The 17,713-nt window shown below is 49.6% G+C and overlaps 1 protein-coding gene across 2 annotated transcripts in view; it reads left to right on the plus strand.

Moving 5' to 3' along the window:
• The window catches only part of pfn4 (profilin family member 4), a 51,202-nt gene that overhangs the window by 19,166 nt on the left and 14,323 nt on the right, over positions 1-17,713 (plus strand). For both annotated transcript variants that reach the window (XM_038799903.1, XM_038799905.1), the window contains exon 3: positions 2,899-3,033. In XM_038799903.1, coding sequence (XP_038655831.1) covers positions 2,899-3,033 — 135 coding nt within the window. The remainder of the gene's footprint in view (positions 1-2,898; positions 3,034-17,713) is intronic.

The raw sequence follows: 17,713 nt of genomic DNA on the forward strand, positions 1-17,713 counted from the left end.
CAGCGAACCATGCCCATATGTTCTGGGCATGCCCGGCATTGGAGGAGTTCTGGAAGGGGGTGGCGAGGACGGTGTCAAGGGTGGTGGGATCCAGGGTCAAGCCAGGATGGGGACTCGCGATCTTTGGGGTTGGGGTAGAGCCGGGAGTGCAGGAGGCGAAAGAGGCCGGTGTGCTGGCCTTTGCGTCCCTAGTAGCCCGGCGAAGGAATTTGCTACAGTGGAAGGACGCGAGGCCCCCAAGCGCGGAGACCTGGATCAATGACATGGCGGGCTTCATTAAGCTTGAGAAGGTTAAATTTGCCCTGAGAGGATCGGTGCAAGGGTTCTTTAAACGGTGGCAACCTTTCCTCTACTTTCTGGCTCAATGATAGGGTACTGGGACAGTAGCAGCAGCAACCAGGGCGGTGGGGGGGGAGGGGGGGGGGGGGGGAGAGACGTTGATTATGTTGGCTTATTTTATTTAAATTTGATTTATCTAATTTTAATTTATGGTTAAGTTCTCTTGTTTGGGGGGGGTGTGGGGGAATGTGATACATGTGATGTTACGGTATGGGGGGAATTGTGGGTGTTATGGGGCTGTTAGTTGCATATTACTGCTTTTTGCTATACTTGTTATATTTTCTGTAAAAAATTCCAATAAAAATTATTTAAAAAAAAAAAAAATTCTACCCACAGACTCCACATCATCCGACCCTATGTCGTTTAGTGCCATAGATTTAATTTTGTTCTTAACTAACAAGGCAACCCCACCCCCTCGGCCCACCTTCCTGTCTTTTCGATAGGTTGTATATCCTTGGATGTTTAACTGCCAGTCCTGAACCCCCTGCAGCCATGTCTCTGTGATGCCTACCACATCATAATCATTCACGATGATCTGTGCCATTAGTTCGTCTACTTTGTTACAAATGCTACAAGCATTCAGGTAAAGTGCCTTAATGCTAACTTTCTTATCATTACAGATATTGGAAGTCCTAAGATGTCCAAAGTTATCCTTCCTTTTTGTTGAATTCCTAGTCTGCCTCAAGCTTAAATCCACCTGCCTACATGTTATCCTCCTGCGTATCTTGGCATTTAACTCCATGCTCCCTGTCGCTTTCACTTTCCCTTCGCCCCCAACTCAATATACTCATATACTTGGTATTGCTCCTGGCATGACCTCCTGCACTCTTCATAGAACTAGAGTTCATCCCCTGGCCTAGTGGTAATGCTAGATTGGGCAATATGCCAGGCCAGGAGGTTACAGATTTTGTTTGAGTACAATTCGGCTGTGATGGCCCACAGTGCCTCATGGTTGCCCAGTTGTGATGGCTAGATCTGTTCGAGGTCCATCCCATTTAGCACGATGATAGTGCTACACAATGTAATGGAGGACAGTCTCAGTTTCAAGATGGGACTTTGTCTCCACTGTGCGATGGTCACTCCTAATGATGCTGCCACAGACAAATGCATCTGCAGAAGGCAGGTTGGTGAGGATGAGGCCATGTATATTATTCCCTCTTATTGATTCCCTCACCACCTGGCGCAATACCAGTGTAGCAGCTATGTCCCTTAAGACTCGGCCAACTCGGCTTGTGGTGGTACTACTGAGCCAGCCTTTGATGGACATTGAAGTACAGAGTGCACTCTGCACCCTTACCACTCTCAGTGCATATTCCAAGTGGTGTTCAACATGGAGTACTGATGCATCAGCTGACAGTGGATGGTACGGCGTAATCAGCAGGAGGTTTTCTTGCCCATGTTTGACCTGGTGCCATGAGACACCATGGGGGTCCAGAGACCATGTTCATAACACACATATAAGATTTAGGAGCAGAATTAGGCCATTTGGCCCATTGAGTCTGCTCCTCCATTTGATCATGGTTAATCTCATCCTGCCTTTAACTCCACTGTCCTGCCTGTTCTCCATAACCCTTCACCCCATCACCAATTGAAGTTCTGTCTCACTCTTCCTTAAATTTACTCACTGTCCCAACATACACTGCAATCAGGGGTTGCACATTCCACAGATTCACACCCTTTGGGAGAAATAGTTTTAATAATAATAATCTTTATTATTGTCACAAGTAGGCTTACATTAACACTGCAATTAAGTTACTGTGAAAATCCCCTAGTCGCCACTCTCCAGCGCCTGTTTGGGTACACTGAGGGAGAATTCATAATGTCCAATTCACCTAACAAGCACGTCTTTCAGGAATTGTGGGGGGAAACCGGAGCACCCGGAGGAAACCCACGCAGGCACAGGGAGAACGTACAGACTCCGCACAGACAGTGACCCAAGCCGGGAATCGAACCGGGAATCTGATGTGGAACTGAGGTTGCAAGGGATGAATGGATCAAGGGTAGGATTTTAGTTGTTCATGTTGAATGCGGTTTTGAAGGTATCTTCCTTTTGGAGAGAAAACTGTCAGTGATACTGCACAAAAAGACACATACCAGGTTATCAGCAGCAACTATGCACTGATTGGCCACACTACCCGGATGCAACATCCACATTTGCAGACTTTGGCACATTTCACTGGCAATGACTGTGGGGAACAGTCTTCATTGGAATGTTGTTTTCGGTTCCCAACATTTATGCGTTCTAATGAACTCGCTTTGGAAAATTGGGTGGAGAAAGCCCTCATGTGTGTCATTTTTAAAAATGGTTTCTAATCAAATGGGTGTATTCTGCATCTATACAGGAAAATCTATCCTGCTGTGGGCATATTGATCAAAGATGGACAACAAGTCACTTTTTATAATATAGTTTCAAGGTATGAATGAAATATTCCATAATCACAGGTTGTGTTGAATTATGTTTAACCATCCCTATTTCAAAGTAAGGCATGTTCATTAACAGTAGATTTCAGTAAAATGAAACATATTTTCCAATAACTTGAAACACTTTGTTTTTATTAGTTGGATCCAGGCCAAGTTCAAGGTTTCCTGAATGCTTTCAGCCAGCCAAACAACTTCCGAGATGAAGGCCTTTACTTTAAGAATGTAACCTACTCGTGTGTCAGAGCAGATAGTAACTCGGTATACGGTAAATATGTAAGCTGAAATATATTATTATTGATATTAAGATAGGCTCATTATATTTTCCTTCAATATATGTTCAGATTTACGATTGTACTTACTGTAGGTCCTTTTGTACATTGTTCTATGAATTGGGTTGTGCTCAATGAATAATCAGAATGAGAAATTCTTAAAATAACTACAAAAGGTGTGATTGAACTGTTAATATCTATCAACTTTAAAATGAAAAGATGAGTAGACTTCCAACGGCGGCTATGTGGTGAGCAGTCGCACATGCAGTGCCCCCCCCCCAGGGTGTTTTAGGTCATTTTTGCCCAGTCTGGGGGGGATATTTGATTTGTTTTGTGGGATAAGGTCCCCACATAATAGTTATGCCCAACAAGTAAATTAAATAATCTTTATTAGTGTCACAGGTAGGCTTACATTAACACTGCAATGAAGTGAAAATCCCCTAGTCGCCACACTCCGACGCCTGTCCTGGTACACTGAGAGAGAATTCAGAAAGTCCAAATTACCTCACAGCACGTCTTTATTACAAGGGAGCAGTCAGGCAAAGAATCGTCATTGGTCTCAGAAGCTCCTTGAGCCTCGTTGGTGGAGAAAATGGCGGGGGCTCCTGCTGTGACTTTGGCCTCTCCATGGATGGCTGAGATGCTGGCAAGCTTCTTGACAGACGCATTCAAGAAGAGGCAGGAGGTCGCTGAGGACCTTGATAAGGCAATGGAAGGGGCTTGAGCCCCCCATCCGTGCGGCCTTGAAGAAGACGGATCAGAAGATAAAGGAGCACAGCGAGGCGATACAAAAGGTGGAGTTGGCACTCTTGGACCGGATTGACTCCATGGAGGCAGAGTTGGCATTACTGGTTGATGGGCACAAAGAGTTGAAGGCCAATGTAAACGATCTGGAAAACCGCTCCAGACTGCAAAATGTAATAATCTTGGGCTGCCGTAGGATCTGAAGGGCCCAAATCCTACGGACTATATGTCCAAGATGTTTAGGAAAATGGTGGGAAGGGGGGATTGCCAACCCCTCCTGAGTTAGACCAGGGCCCATCGGTCCCTGAGGCAGAAGCCCAGATCGGGGGAGCCACCACAGGCGATCATTGTCAGGTTTCAGAGGTACCAAGATAAAGAATGAGGAAAGACCTTTGAGACTATAGATGGGAGGTCCACGCCATCAGAATATACCAGGACGTAGGATCAGAACTTGCGAGAAGACAAGTGACAAAGCCATCTTGTAGGTGGATTGGCCATGCTAAATTGCCCATAGTGTCCTAAAAAGTAAGGTTAAGGGGGGGGTTGTTGGGTTACGGGTATAGGGTGGATACGTGGGTTTGAGTAGGGTGATCATGGCTCGGCACAACATCGAGGGCCGAAGGGCCTGTTCTGTGCTGTACTGTTCTATGTTCTAAGAGTAATATGTGATTTGGTGTGGTGTTCCCAGTGACTTTTAAAGAGAGACACTTTCTTTGAGGATGTAAATGAGTTTGTTATAAACATGGACTGGGGACGAACTGAATAATTGTTAACAATTAGGCGAACTTGTATCTGTTTTTATTTTTTATTTTTTTTAAATAAATTTAGAGTACCCAATTCATTTTTCCAATTAAGAGGCAATTTAGCGTGTCCAATCCGCCTACCCTGCACATCTTTTGGGTTGTGGGAGTGAAATCCACGCAAACACGGGGAGAATATGCAAACTCCACACAGACAGTGACCCAGAGCCGGGATCGAACGTGGGACGTCAGCGCCATGAGGTAGCAGTGGTATCCACTGCGCCACTGTGCTGCCCTTTGTATCTGTATTTATTGCGGTGTTTCTGTGTTGTGGGTGAAGGTATGTGGTTATGGGGATTTGCTGGGGGGATTTCTGGGCACGTTTGAGTCAGAGTCATGCAGCACACAAAAGGCCCTTTAGTCTATCGCGTCTGCGTCAGTTAAAATCAACCACCTAACTATTCTAATCCCATTTTCCAGCACTTGGCCCATAGCATTGTATGCCTTGCGATCACAAGTTAATTCTAAATGCATCTTTTTTTACAAATATTTTTTATTAAAGTTTGCATTTTTACACTGTACAAGAAATGGGTGAAATGGTTACAATTTACACGCTGTTCCTTTTCAGCAACCCCTCCCCCCCACACTCCTTTTTCTGCTGTCTCCGGGTCCTAACCTAGGCCGTTCCTTTCATCATAGATGGTTTGCTCTGGAGTTTATTTCACTCTTATAGCTTTATGAGGGGCCCTCTGGAACGTGTCGGTCTCTCTCTGGTGCTCCCCTTTGGCATCCCCATCCCCCCCCCCAATTCATGTCTGGTTTCTGTGGCCCTGGTGGTTCCCATGCGTCCCCACCCTCGCCTCCCCCCATTCAATTGTTGTTGGCTTCAAACCGGTCTTGGAACATGCTGATGAATGACCCCCACGCTTTATGGAAGCCTTCTTCCATCCTCAGATGGCGTATTTTATCTTCCCCAGATGGAGAAATTCCGATAGGTCTGCCAGCCAGTCTGCAGCAGTGGGTGGTGCTGCTGATCGGCAGCCAAGCAGGATTCTCCGGAAGGCGATTAGGGAAGCAAATGCAAGGGAGTTTGGCCATCTTCCCCATATGAAGTTCTGGCTGGTCCAGTACCCCAAAGACTGCCACTCTTGGGCATAGCTCCACCTTCACCATCACAACCTTGGACATCGCCTCGAAGAAGGCTGTCCAAACCCCGACAAGTCTGGGGCAGGCCCAGAACATGTGGGTGTGGTTGGCCGGGCCGCCCTGGCACAGTTCATATTTGGTCTCCATCTCCGGAAAGAACCTGCACATTTGGGTTCTTGTCAGGTGTTCTCTGTGCACCACTTTTATCTGCATGAGGCTTAGCCTTTTGCAGGAGGAAGTGGAGTTGGCCCTGTTAAGTGCTTCGCTCCAGAGTCCCACCCTACTTCCATTCCTAATTCTTCCTCCCTTTTTTCCCTAGTTCCATTGTGGGGAGTGTGTCCTTTCTAAAAGTCTTCTGTATATGTCCCCGCAGTTCTCTTTTCTAGACTATTCAGTAGCTCCTCCAACATTGGTAGGTCCCATACCCCCTCTGTCCTCCTTTCTACCCCCCCCCCTCAACCCTGTAATATCCACACACTCCCCAGCCAGGTGCTCCCTGCCCCCTGGGCGATGCCTGCCTCTCTTTCCCCGCTAGTGTGGTGGTCCCCCTCCCAGGACTGATCTTGCCCCCTCCTTATGCCCGATCAATTGCCATCCTCTTTGTCTCCTCTTCCCCCTTTCCTGCACTCCGCTGCCCTCGCCCCTTCCTTCCTGTGAGCTAGTGCCCCTGCTCAAAGCGAGTCAGTATCGTCCCACGCAACTTTTCTTTTTCGTTTCTCTCCCTGCGTCTTCCCCATCGCTGCTTTGTTTACCTTTTGTCCAGGCCATTCACTGCACAAACTCGTCTGCTTCTGCCGGGGTGCTGAAATAGTGTTCTTGATTTTGGAATGTCACCCAGAGCCAGACTGGGAATAACAAATTTTATGCCGTTCTTGTACAGGGCCGACATCGCGTGGTTAAACCCGGCCCTGTTCTTTGCCAAGTCTGCCCCAATGTTTTGGTACACCCGCCATTTTGTGTCATTCCCAACTGCTCGCTTTGGTCTACCAAGCCCGACGCAGGATCCTCTTCCGATCCTGGTATCTTTGTAACTTAGCAATTATCGCCCTTGGCTGTCCCCCGGCCTTGGGCTTCGGTTGGAGAGACCTGTGGGCTCTGTTGATCTCCAGTGGTTTGGGAAAGCTGTCTCTTTCAGCCAGGTTCCCCAGCATCTAGGCCACGTAGTCCGTCAGGTCTCTGCCCTCGATCCCCTCTGGCAGGATCACTATTCGAATATTCTACTGCTGAGACTGGTTCTCCTGGTCCTCGACCTTCCCCTTTAGGCTTCCTTGGGTCACCACCACCTTTGTTATCTCTGCTTCCAGAGCAATTGTTTCAACCGCTCTGGTCGGTCAACACCTTTTCGAGCTCCTGGATTGTCTTGCCCTGAGCCCCAGCTTCTTCCCCATTCCATCGAGCACCATCTACATGGCGACCAGCCCCTATGCCACCGCCACCTGGATCTCCATTTTGATCTCTTCCTTCATCGTGGTCAATTCCTTGGTTAGGAATGTCTTCTATCCCTCTCCAGGCGGAAGGGGGACTGCCCCTTTCGGTCTCCCTCTCTCAGGGGTGGCCGAGGATCCCTCACCTCATGAGTCCGCCAACTCATTCGCTGCTCCTGCCCTTTTCCACCGCTTCTGGCTTCCCTGTGGCCTCTTGAGCTACGCTTGCTGGCATATTGCTCTTCTCTGCCTGTTCTGCTCAGGAGCAGTATAAGTCAGAATTTTGGGGCTAAATTCGGCCAAAAGTGTTTATTTTACTGTATTCTGGAGGAGAGCCACCTGATGTGTGCTTGTTCCACACATCCCCCTCAACGGAAGTCCACATCTAAATACTTCTTAACCGTTATGAGGGTCTCTGCCTCCACCTCCCTTTCCGGCAGTTAGCTCCAAACTCCCTCCACTTTCTGGGTAAAAAAGCTTTTCCTCACATCCCCTCTAAACCTCTTGCCCCTTAACTTAAATCTATACCACCTGATCATTGACCCACAGCCCCCCCCCCCCACCAAGGGGAAATGTTTCTTCCGGTCTACTCTATCTATGCCGCTCATAATGTTATACATCTCAACCATATCCCCCCTCAGTTGCCTCTGGTCCAAGAACAATCCAAGTCCCGGGGAACTAATAAGACCACTAACACTGGAGAAAGTGCAAAAGAAGATTTACAAGGATAATAATAATTCAATCTGGATAAGTGTGAGGTGATGCACTTGGGCAGGACAAACAAGGCAAGGATAAACAGCGGGACTCTGGGAAGCACCGAGGTTCAGAGGGACCTTGGTGTGCATGTACACCAGTTCCTTAAGGTGGCAGAGCAGGTGGATACAATGGTTAGGAAGGCATACTTGCCTTTATTAGCTGAGGTATAAAGTTTAAGAGGAGGGAGGTTATGCTGGAAATGTATACAATGTTGGTTAGGCCACAGTTATAGTATTGTGTGTAGTTCTGGAAGCCACATTATAGGAGGGATGTGCTGGCCTGAAAAGGGTGCAGAGGAGATTTACCAGGATGTTGTCTGGGCTGGATAGTTTTAGTTATGAAGGGAGATAGGGGCTGTTTAGCACAGGGCTAAATCGTTGGCTTTGAAAGCAGACCAAGGCAGGCCAGCAGCACGGTTCAATTCCTGTAGCAGCCTCCCCGAACAGGCGCCGGAATGTGGCGACTAGGGGCTTTTCACAGTGACTTCTTTTGAAGCCTACTCGTGACAATAAACGACTTTCATTTCATTTTTCAGATTGTTTGGAGTTTGTAATTCATATTTTTAGAGTTTTTGCAGGGGGTTGGTTTTCTGTTTCCCTTTATCTTTTAGTACTGTGGGTGGAGAGCTGGCTGTTGGTATGATTGCTTTCCTGGTGTTATTCTATGTCACCCTGCTAGCTGTAAAATTAGTTAACGTGGGTGGAGGAATGGGGATATCTGCAGCTCATTACCTCAAGGTGCTCTTTTTTAGGTAATGAGCTGGGAATGGCCGTCTCTGGGTTTGGGGGGGGGGGGGGGGTAGCAGATTCCCTGACCAGTTGATAACTTGGAATGTAAGGGGGCTAAACGGTCCAGTAAAAAGGTCCTAGGTGTTTGCGCACCTGAGAAGTTTGAAGGCGGATGTGGTGTTTTTGCAGGAGACTCATTTGTGGATCGAGGACCAGACAAGATTGCAGAGGGGCTGGGTGGGGCAAATATATCGGGCGCGATTCTCCGCCCCCCACGACGGGTCGGAGAATAGCGGGAGGGCCTTCCCGACATTTTTCCCGACCTCCCGCTATTCTCCCCCCCCACGCCCGCCCCCCGATGCGAATCGCTGCTCGCCGTTTTTTTACGGCAAGCAGCGATTCTCCCCTAGCCGATGGGCCGATTTCCCAGGCCTTTACAGCCGTTTTCACGAACGGCAATACACCTGCTCTCATCGTTCGTGAAAACGGCCGCAAAGTGCCATTCTGGGTAACCATGGCACCGATTGGCACGGCCGCACCATGACCGTGCCAAGGGTGCCATGGGCCCGCGATCAGTGGGCACCGATCGCGGGCAGCGGGTCCGAACCCCGCGCACTCTTTGTTCCTCCGCCGCCCCGCTGGATCTGTCTGCGGGGCGGCTGATGGGCATACCGGCCCGCGCATGCGCGGGTTTCACACATATGCGTGATGACGTCATCCGCACATGCGTGGGTTGGAGCCGTCCAATCCGCGCATGCGCGGCTGACATCATCGTGCGCGTCAGCCGCCGTTAACTTAGCAAATTTTGCTACGCCTGCAATGCCGAGGTTCACGGGGCCCCACTGCTAGCCCCGACCGGGGAGCAGAATCGGGTCCCGGGAGGGGGCGCGGAGGCTGCCGGGAAACACGGCCGGTTTCACAGCAGCCTTCACGACTCTCCGCATTTGCGGAGAATCACACCCATCATTCGGGCTTCAATGGTAGGGCATGGGGGGGGCTGGAGTGTTGATCAACGAGAGAGTGTCATTCTCAGCTACTACTATATCAACGGGTCCAGGATTAGCAGGAGTTATGTAATCGTCAGTGGGTCATCGGCAATCACGCTGGTGGTTCTGGTCAACGTGTATGCACCAAACTGGGATGATATGGAATTTAAAGTGCTGGCTTCTATCCCAGATTTGGATTCACATCAACTAATTCTGGAGGGAGGGGTCCATTAGGGGTAACAAAGACAATATTGGTGTTTCTGGGACAGATGGGGTGGTGCAGACCTGTGGAGATTTATGTATCCGAGGGATAAGCAGTTTTCCTTTTTTTTAATCAGGGTCTACTCCTGGATTGATTTCTTTCTGGTGAGTCGGTCTTTCTGGGGTGAAGGGGGCGGGGTACTCGATCGTTATCTCGGATCGTGCTCTGTATTTTGTGGATTTGATGATGGAGCCGGACCCCCCTCAACGCCCCCTGTGGAGATTGAACGCGGCTTTGCTGGCTGACATGGGATTCTGTGAACGTATTTGAGAAGTATGTTAAATTCAATAGGAGCGAGGCGGTCTCGCCTTCCATGTTGTGGGAAGCTCTGAAGGCAGTCATTAGGGGGGAGATAATCACGTACAAAGTGCATAAGGATAAATCTGGGAGAGTGGAGAGACAGAGGCTGATGGATTCCATTCTCAAGGTGGACCGCCAATACTGGATTGCCCCTATACCGGAGTTGATGGCAAACAGGATAAAACTGCACACAGAGTTTGAGCTGCTCTCAACGGGTAAGGAGGTGAACCAGCTGCGATGCACAAGGGGGACCTTTTATGACAACGGGAAGAAGGCCAGTCGTATTCTAGCGCACTAGCTGAGTTGGCAGGCTGCCTCCCAGGAAACAATGCAGTTTAGGGATTTGGGCAGCAGGCTGCCCCAGTGAAGGTTGATCAGGCATTTGAGGCCTTTTATCGAGAGCTATATAAATCAAAGCCACTAGAGGAGATATTATCAATGATACAGTTTTGGACGGGTTGTGCTTCCTGGTGATGGAACAGGAGAGAAAGGAGGAGTTCAAGGCGTTGATAGGACCGGAGGAGGTCATGAAGTGTATTGGTTTGATGCAGTCAGGTTTGGTACCGGGTCCAGATGGTTTCCTGTTGAATTCTATAAAAAATTATCGGTCTGTAGATCCTACTTGTGTTGGATATGTTTCACAATTCTTTGTCCTGTGGATGTTGCCGGACACATTGGCGCAGGCATCGATTTCCCTGATCCTGAATAAGGATAGGGATCCTATGGGGTGTGGTCATACCAACCCATTTCATTGTTGAATGCTGACACTGAGTTGTTGGCGAGGATGTTGGCAATGCATTTGGAGCCCTGCCTTCCATGGGTGATTTTGGAGAAGACTGGTTTTGTTAAGGGCTGGCTGTTGTCAGCCAACATACGGAGATGGCTAAATGTCATTCTGTCGCCATCTTCAGTGCCTATGCCAGAGGTGATTATTTCAATAGAAACTGAAAAGGCGTTTGTTAGGGTTGAGTAGGGGTACATATTTGAAATGCTTGGAAGGTTTGGCTTTGGAATAAATCTCATATCATAGATTTGGCTTTTGTACAGTGCCGCCAAATACGAATGTCTTGAATTCTTGTTACTTTCAATTGAACAGCAGTGCAAGGCAGGGCTGTCCACTGTCCCCATTTTGTTTACTTTGGTGATTGAGCCTCTGGCCATTGTGTTGAAGTCGCCATGAGATGGAAATAGGGCCTGGGGGGGTGAGATTTGCAGATGAGGATTTGGGGATGAATTGTTTTTGTGTATTATGGACCCGCTCTCCAATGTATAGGAGATAATGAAGCTACTTAGAGTTTTGGCTCCTTAGAACATAGAAAAATACAGCACAGAACAGGCCCTTCGGCCCACGATGTTGTGCCGAACGTTTGTCCTAGATTAAGAACAAATTATTCTACACCCCTTCATTCTACCGTAATCCATGTACCTATCCAATAGCCACTTGAAGGTCCCTAATGTTTCCAACTCAACTACTTCCACAGGCAGTGCATTCCATGCCCCCACTACTCTCTGGTTAAAGAACCTACCTCTGACACCCCCCCTATATCTTCCACCATTCACCTTAAATTTATGTCCCCTTGTAATGGTTTGTTCATCCAGGGAAAAAGTCTCTGACTGTCTACTCTATCTATTCCCCTGATCATCTTATAAACCTCTATCAAGTCGTCCCTCATCCTTCTCCGTTCTAATGAGAAAAGGCCTAGCACCCTCAACCTTTCCTCGTGAGACCTACTCTCCATTCCAGGCAACATTCTGGTAAATCTCCTTTGCACATTTTCCAAAGTTTCCACATCCTTCCTAAAATGAGGTGACCAGAACTGCACACAGTACTCCAAATGTGGCCTTACCAAGGTTTTGTACAGCTGCATCATCACCTCACGGCTCTTAAATTCAATATCTCTGATAATGAACGTTGGCACACCATAGGCCTTCTTCACAGCTCCATCCACTTGAGTGGCAACTTTCAAAGATCTATGAACATAGACTCCAAGATCTCTCTGCTCCTCCACATTGCCAAGAACCCTACTGTTAACCCTGTATTCCGCATTCATATTTGCCTTCCAAAATGGACAACCTCACACTTTTCAGCGTTAAACTCCATCTACCACTGCTCAGCCCAGCTCTGAATCCTATCTATGTCTCTTTACAGCCGGCAACAGCCCTCCTCACTATCCACAACTCCACCAATCTTCTTATCGTCTGCAAATTTACTGATCCACCCTTCAACTCCCTCATCCAAGTCATTCATGAAAATCACAAACAGGACTTCCGGTGTGGACCATAGAGTAAGTGGTCACACACAAGGCAGCTCCTGCCCAAGGTTAGAGAAAAGAGCTCTTTTTAAATCAATATGGGGTGGAATTTTGATGAAAAGAGGTAGGTGAATGTTGGAGGAGTACTTTCCCCCAGGAATGGTACGTCTCTTGGTTACCAAACTGGCAGAAACAGTGAAAGATTTGGCTGAAGCTGCCGCAAAGACAAAAGCCTCTTCCAGCATGCGCCGGGGGGGGGGCAAGCTTAAACGCTTCAAGCTGACTTGAGGGCCTTTATTAAAACTGAATTCCAGCAGCAGAGGGAACAATTGTGAAAAGATCTCGCCAAGGCCATTGAAGAGGTGGTGACGAGACCTCCGGTGGTGGCCATGGAGGAGTAGGTCGCGCATTCGGCAGCTCCTGTCTGGAACGGACTCTCGGACCTTTTTCAGGAGTTTTCATGGACTTTTTGGGACAGATTGGTGAAGCGAACACTGCCAAAAGGATTCACTCTCTGTTGTATGGATAGCTGGACCAGGAGTGGCCGGGTGAAGCGTTTAAGTCCCAACAGACAGGAGCGTGCGGAGCGGGCGCCGAGGCACGGCATAGCGGCCAGTATAGACCAGGGTGCATGGGCACAGGAGCAACAGGAGTTCCTTCGGGGCTGCTTTGCTGATCTTAAAAAGGACCCGATGCTGACCCCGATGAAGGCATCAATAGACCAAATGATTGAAACTCAGGCAACACAAGGGAAAGTGATTAAGGAGATGGAGAAAAAGCTATCCGACCATGAGGACGAGTTGGTCCTATTGGCCCTTAAGGTGGAGGCGCAGGATGACCTCCACAAGAAGTGGCAGGAGAGGCTGGAGGACCTAGAAAACAGGTCCAAGAGACAGAACTTGAGAATTGTGGGCCTCCCCGAAGGTGTGGAGGGGTCGGATGCAGGAGCATTTGTGTCCAAGATGCTGGAGACGCTGATAGGGACGGGGGTATTCCCTCGACCCCTAGAGTCCTCGCAAGGAAGCCCAAGGTGAATGAACCGCCGAGGGCCATGGTGGTGAGATTTCATCACTTCTCGGACAAGGAACTTGTCTTGCGGTGGGCAAAAAAACAACGGAGCAGCAGGTGCGAGAACAGCGTGATACGCATCTACCAGGACCTGGGTGCGGAGCTGGCCCAGAGGCGTGCTGGATTCAGCAAAGGGGTGAAATTTGGGATGCTACACCCAGCGAGACTATGGGTCACGTAAAAGGAATGGCATCACTATTTTGAGACGCCGGACGAGGCGTGGTTATTCATCAAACAAGAAAAGCTAGACTTGAATTAAAGGACAATTAAGCTTTGGTGGAATATGGCGGTGGGGCTGGGTAACACGGTACTGTTTCTAATATAAGATTGTATACAATGCTGGGTGCGTGTAAGGGCTGTGGTGGTGGCTGGAGGGTGCAGTGTTTTCGGCAAAGTTGAGATACAAAGGGGGGAGGGGGCCCTGTACTTAATGCGACTTTTCGGGAAGTTGGAGCCTTGGTTCAAAAAGTGTCTCCTCACGGAGCAATGTTAGTCTTCTGTTTATTTTTCGTTTAGTGTTACTATCTACTCACTGGGGCTGGAGAGGTAGTTTAATTGGTTTATTCATGTGGGGAGAGGGGTCCGGACAATGAGGCGACAGTCTGATCAGCGCCAGGGGCGGGAACTGCCCGGGTCAGCTGATTCTCGGGAACATAGTGGGGGGTGAGCAAGTGTTCAGCTGGTGCTTCGCAGGGGGGGTTTGGGTTGGGGGGGAGGGGAGGGGGGATGCTGCTTTGCTGACAGAGGAGGTATCAATTTAGGGGTACTAATTGAGGGTCGGGGGCGGCGTCTCTCTGTGGGGGCGCTCGAAGAAGCGAAGGGCGCGGGTTCATGGTTGGCCAAAAAAGGGCGATGGCTGGTCGGCAGGGGGCGGGGGGTTTAGGCTTTCCCCCCCCCCCCCCCCCCCCCCCCCATCCAGGCTGATCACGTGGAATGTGAGGGGTTTGAATGGGCCGGTCAAAAGAGCGTGCGTGTTCGTGCATCTAAAGGAGTTTAAGGCAGACGTAGCAATGCTTCAGGAGACACATTTAAAGCTCGCAGATCACACGAGATTGAGAAAGGGATGGGTAGGCCAGGTGTTCCATTCAGGGCTGGATTCGAAAACCAGTGGGGTAGCAATTCTGATCAGTAAGGGTGTGGCATTCGAGGCTGGGAGAATTGTGGCAGATAAGGGAGCAGGTATATAATGGTGAGTGGAAAGTGGGAGGGGTCCGGGTGGTGTTTGTGAACGTCTACGCTCCGAATTGGGATGATGTGGAATTTATGAGATGAATGCTCGGCAAAATCCCGGACTTAGAGTCACGCAACCTGATCATGGGGGGAGACTTTAACACAGTCATTGACCCCGAGCTGGACCGGTCGAAGTCCAGAACAGGGAAGCGGCCAGCAGTGGCTAAGGAACTGAAGGGTTTTATGGAGCAGATGGGGGGATATCCCTGGAGGTTCAGCGCGGCCGCAAGCGAAGGAGTTCTCTTTTTTTTCTCCCAAGTTCATAAGGTTTATTCCCGCATAGGCTTCTTTGTCTTGAGCAGGGCGTTAATCCCAAAGGTGGCGGGGACAGAATACTCAGCAATCACAGTCTCGGACAATGCCCTGCTGATGTGACCAACAATTCACTAGAGACACGATTGGAAGTAAACTGTGGTTTTAATAGTGTTACAACTGAGCCTGCCTGCGACCAGAGGAACTGAGAGCAGGCTTACGGCTGCAGCACTTTATACTTCCGGTAGTGGGAAGGGCCATGGGCGGAGCCCTGTACAAGCTCCTCATCTCCCCCTGTGAATGTGTCTCTAATTCACTTGTCTCTCAGTCCGGAAGAAACGGCCTCGAACACGTTCGTACTTTAGAATATTCTTTATTGCGATCGGGGCAGCCCTCTAGGTATTCCAAAGAAACACCTCTGAGTGTGCCAAAGTTTTGATCAAAACATCCTATCTTTATATGTTTTTTAAGGGGCTGTCCCTTACATTCACTTGAGCTTGCCCCCATTACAAAACATAGCTTGTTTTTACCATAGTTTCGATACATGATTTTACAGACTTTAAAGTTATCTATTGGCACATGAGTATATAGCAATTTTAGCAAAACAACAGGTGTTTAGCCACAGTATCAATGGCTCCCACATTTCATATTCCGTCATCCAGCCATCTTCCTTGTTTCTCAAGGCTATTCGGCTCACGAATTCAATAATAACTCCCTTATTTGTAACTTTCCACTAATGTGTCCCATTAATTCTGGATTGTTCTAGCTATTAACCCTTGCTTCACATTCTCACCCCTATGAGCAGATCCGCGCAACGGCTCACATACAGAGCCCACAAGGACATAATTCAATGCAATGCAATACAGTGTGAATTACAATGCAGTATAATTCACCACATTCACCCCCTGAAAAAAAAAAATCAAGTCCGGCGGGGGTTACGGGTCTACAAGTTGAGCTGGTCCGGTGGCCGAGTCGTCCTTTGGGATCGGCGGAGCACCGGGGTTGCAGCCTCTTCGAGTGGCTAGGTGGTGACGATCGGTATGGGTATGAGGGCGGACTCCGGGGGTGTTTCGGTCCGAGCTTCATACCCGACCGGTGTGCCGGCGGGGGGATGGGGCAGGAAACCTACAGACGCGGGGGCGCAGGGCATTGGGAGGTTGGGTGGGGTGTAGTGTGAAGGGTATCTCGGCAGTGGTAGTAGTGGATCCTGCAGGCGCCAGGTCCCGTAGGGAAACGGTGACCTGACGGCCGTCGGGGTATTCAATGAAGGCGTATTGGGGGTTTGAATGAAGCAGTAGCACTCTCTCCACTAGCGGGTCTGTTTTGTGTGTCCGGACGTGCTTCCGGAGGAGAACCAGGCCCGGTGTCCTCAACCAGGATGGGAGCGAAACCCCCGTGGTAGTGCCCCTGGAGAAAACAAATAGCCGTTCGTGATGGGTCTGGTTGGTGGCGGTGCACAGGAGGGACCTAATTGCATGGAGCACGTTGGGGAGGACCTCCTGCCAATGGGAGGTCGGGAGATTCTTGGACCGGAGGGTCAGTAGGACGGTCTTCCAGACCGTCGCGTTCTCCCTCTCCACCTGCCCGTTACCCCTGGGGTTGTAGCTGGTAGTCCTCTCGAGGCGAATGCCCTTGTCGAGCAGGTACTGACGCAGCTCGTCGCTCATGAAGGACGAACCCCTGTCGCTGTGTACGTAGCTGGGGAAACCGAACAGGGTGAAGATACTGTGCAGGGCTCTGATGACTGTGTGGGAGGTCATATCGGGGCACGGGATGGCAAAGGGGAAGCGAGAGAACTCATCGATGATGTTCAGAAAGTACACATTTTGATTGGCCGAGGGGAGTGGCCTTTTGAAATCGATGCTCAGGCGTTCAAAGAGCCGGGATGCCTTTACCAGCTGGGGCCTGTCTGGTCTATAGAAGTGCGGTTTGTACTCCGCGCAGATCGGGCAATCCCTGGTGATAGCTTTGACCTCCTCGGTGGAGAAAGGCAGATTTTGGGCTTTGACGTAATGGGCGAGCCGGGTGACCCCCGGGTGGCAGAGGTCATTGTGGATAGCCTTCAGATAGTCATCTTGTGCGCTGGCGCATGTGCCGTGGGACAGGGCATCTGGGGGCTCGTTGAGCTTCCCCGGTCGATATATGATATCATAATTATAGGTGGAGAGTTTGATCCTCCACCGCAAGATTTACTGTGTTGTAATTCACACTGTATTGCATTGTATTATGTCCTTGTGGGCTCTGTATGTGAGCCGTTGCGCGGCTCTGCCCATAGGGGGAGATGAGGAGCTTGTACAGGGCTCTCCCCTTGGCTCCGCCCATGGCTCCCCCCATGGCCGCTCCCACTACCGGAAGTATAAAGTGCTGCAGCCGTAAGCCTGCTCTCAGTTCCTCTGGTCGCAGGCAGGCTCAGTTGTAAGACTATTAAAGTCACACTGTATTGCATTGCGTTGTATTATGTCCTTGTGGGCTCTGTATGTGAGCCGTTGCGCGGCTCTGCCCATAGGGGGAGATGAGGAGCTTGTACAGGGCTCCACCCTTGGCTCCGCCCATGGCCCCTCCCACTACTGGAAGTATAAAGTGCTGCAGCCGTAAGCCTGCTCTCAGTTCCTTTGGTCGCAGGCAGGCTCAGTTGTAAGTTTACTTCCAATCGTGTCCATAGTGAATTGATGGTCACTTCAATTTAATAGTCTTACCAGGTCAGTATGTACGAAGCTCTCGGTGCTCCCGGAGTCGAAGAGGCACGGTGTCCTGTACCCGTTGATTTTAACGGACATCATCGAGCTCTGGAGGTGC

The sequence above is a fragment of the Scyliorhinus canicula genome, chromosome 6 (genome assembly GCF_902713615.1).
Source record: "Scyliorhinus canicula chromosome 6, sScyCan1.1, whole genome shotgun sequence".
Lineage (NCBI taxonomy): Eukaryota > Metazoa > Chordata > Chondrichthyes > Carcharhiniformes > Scyliorhinidae > Scyliorhinus > Scyliorhinus canicula.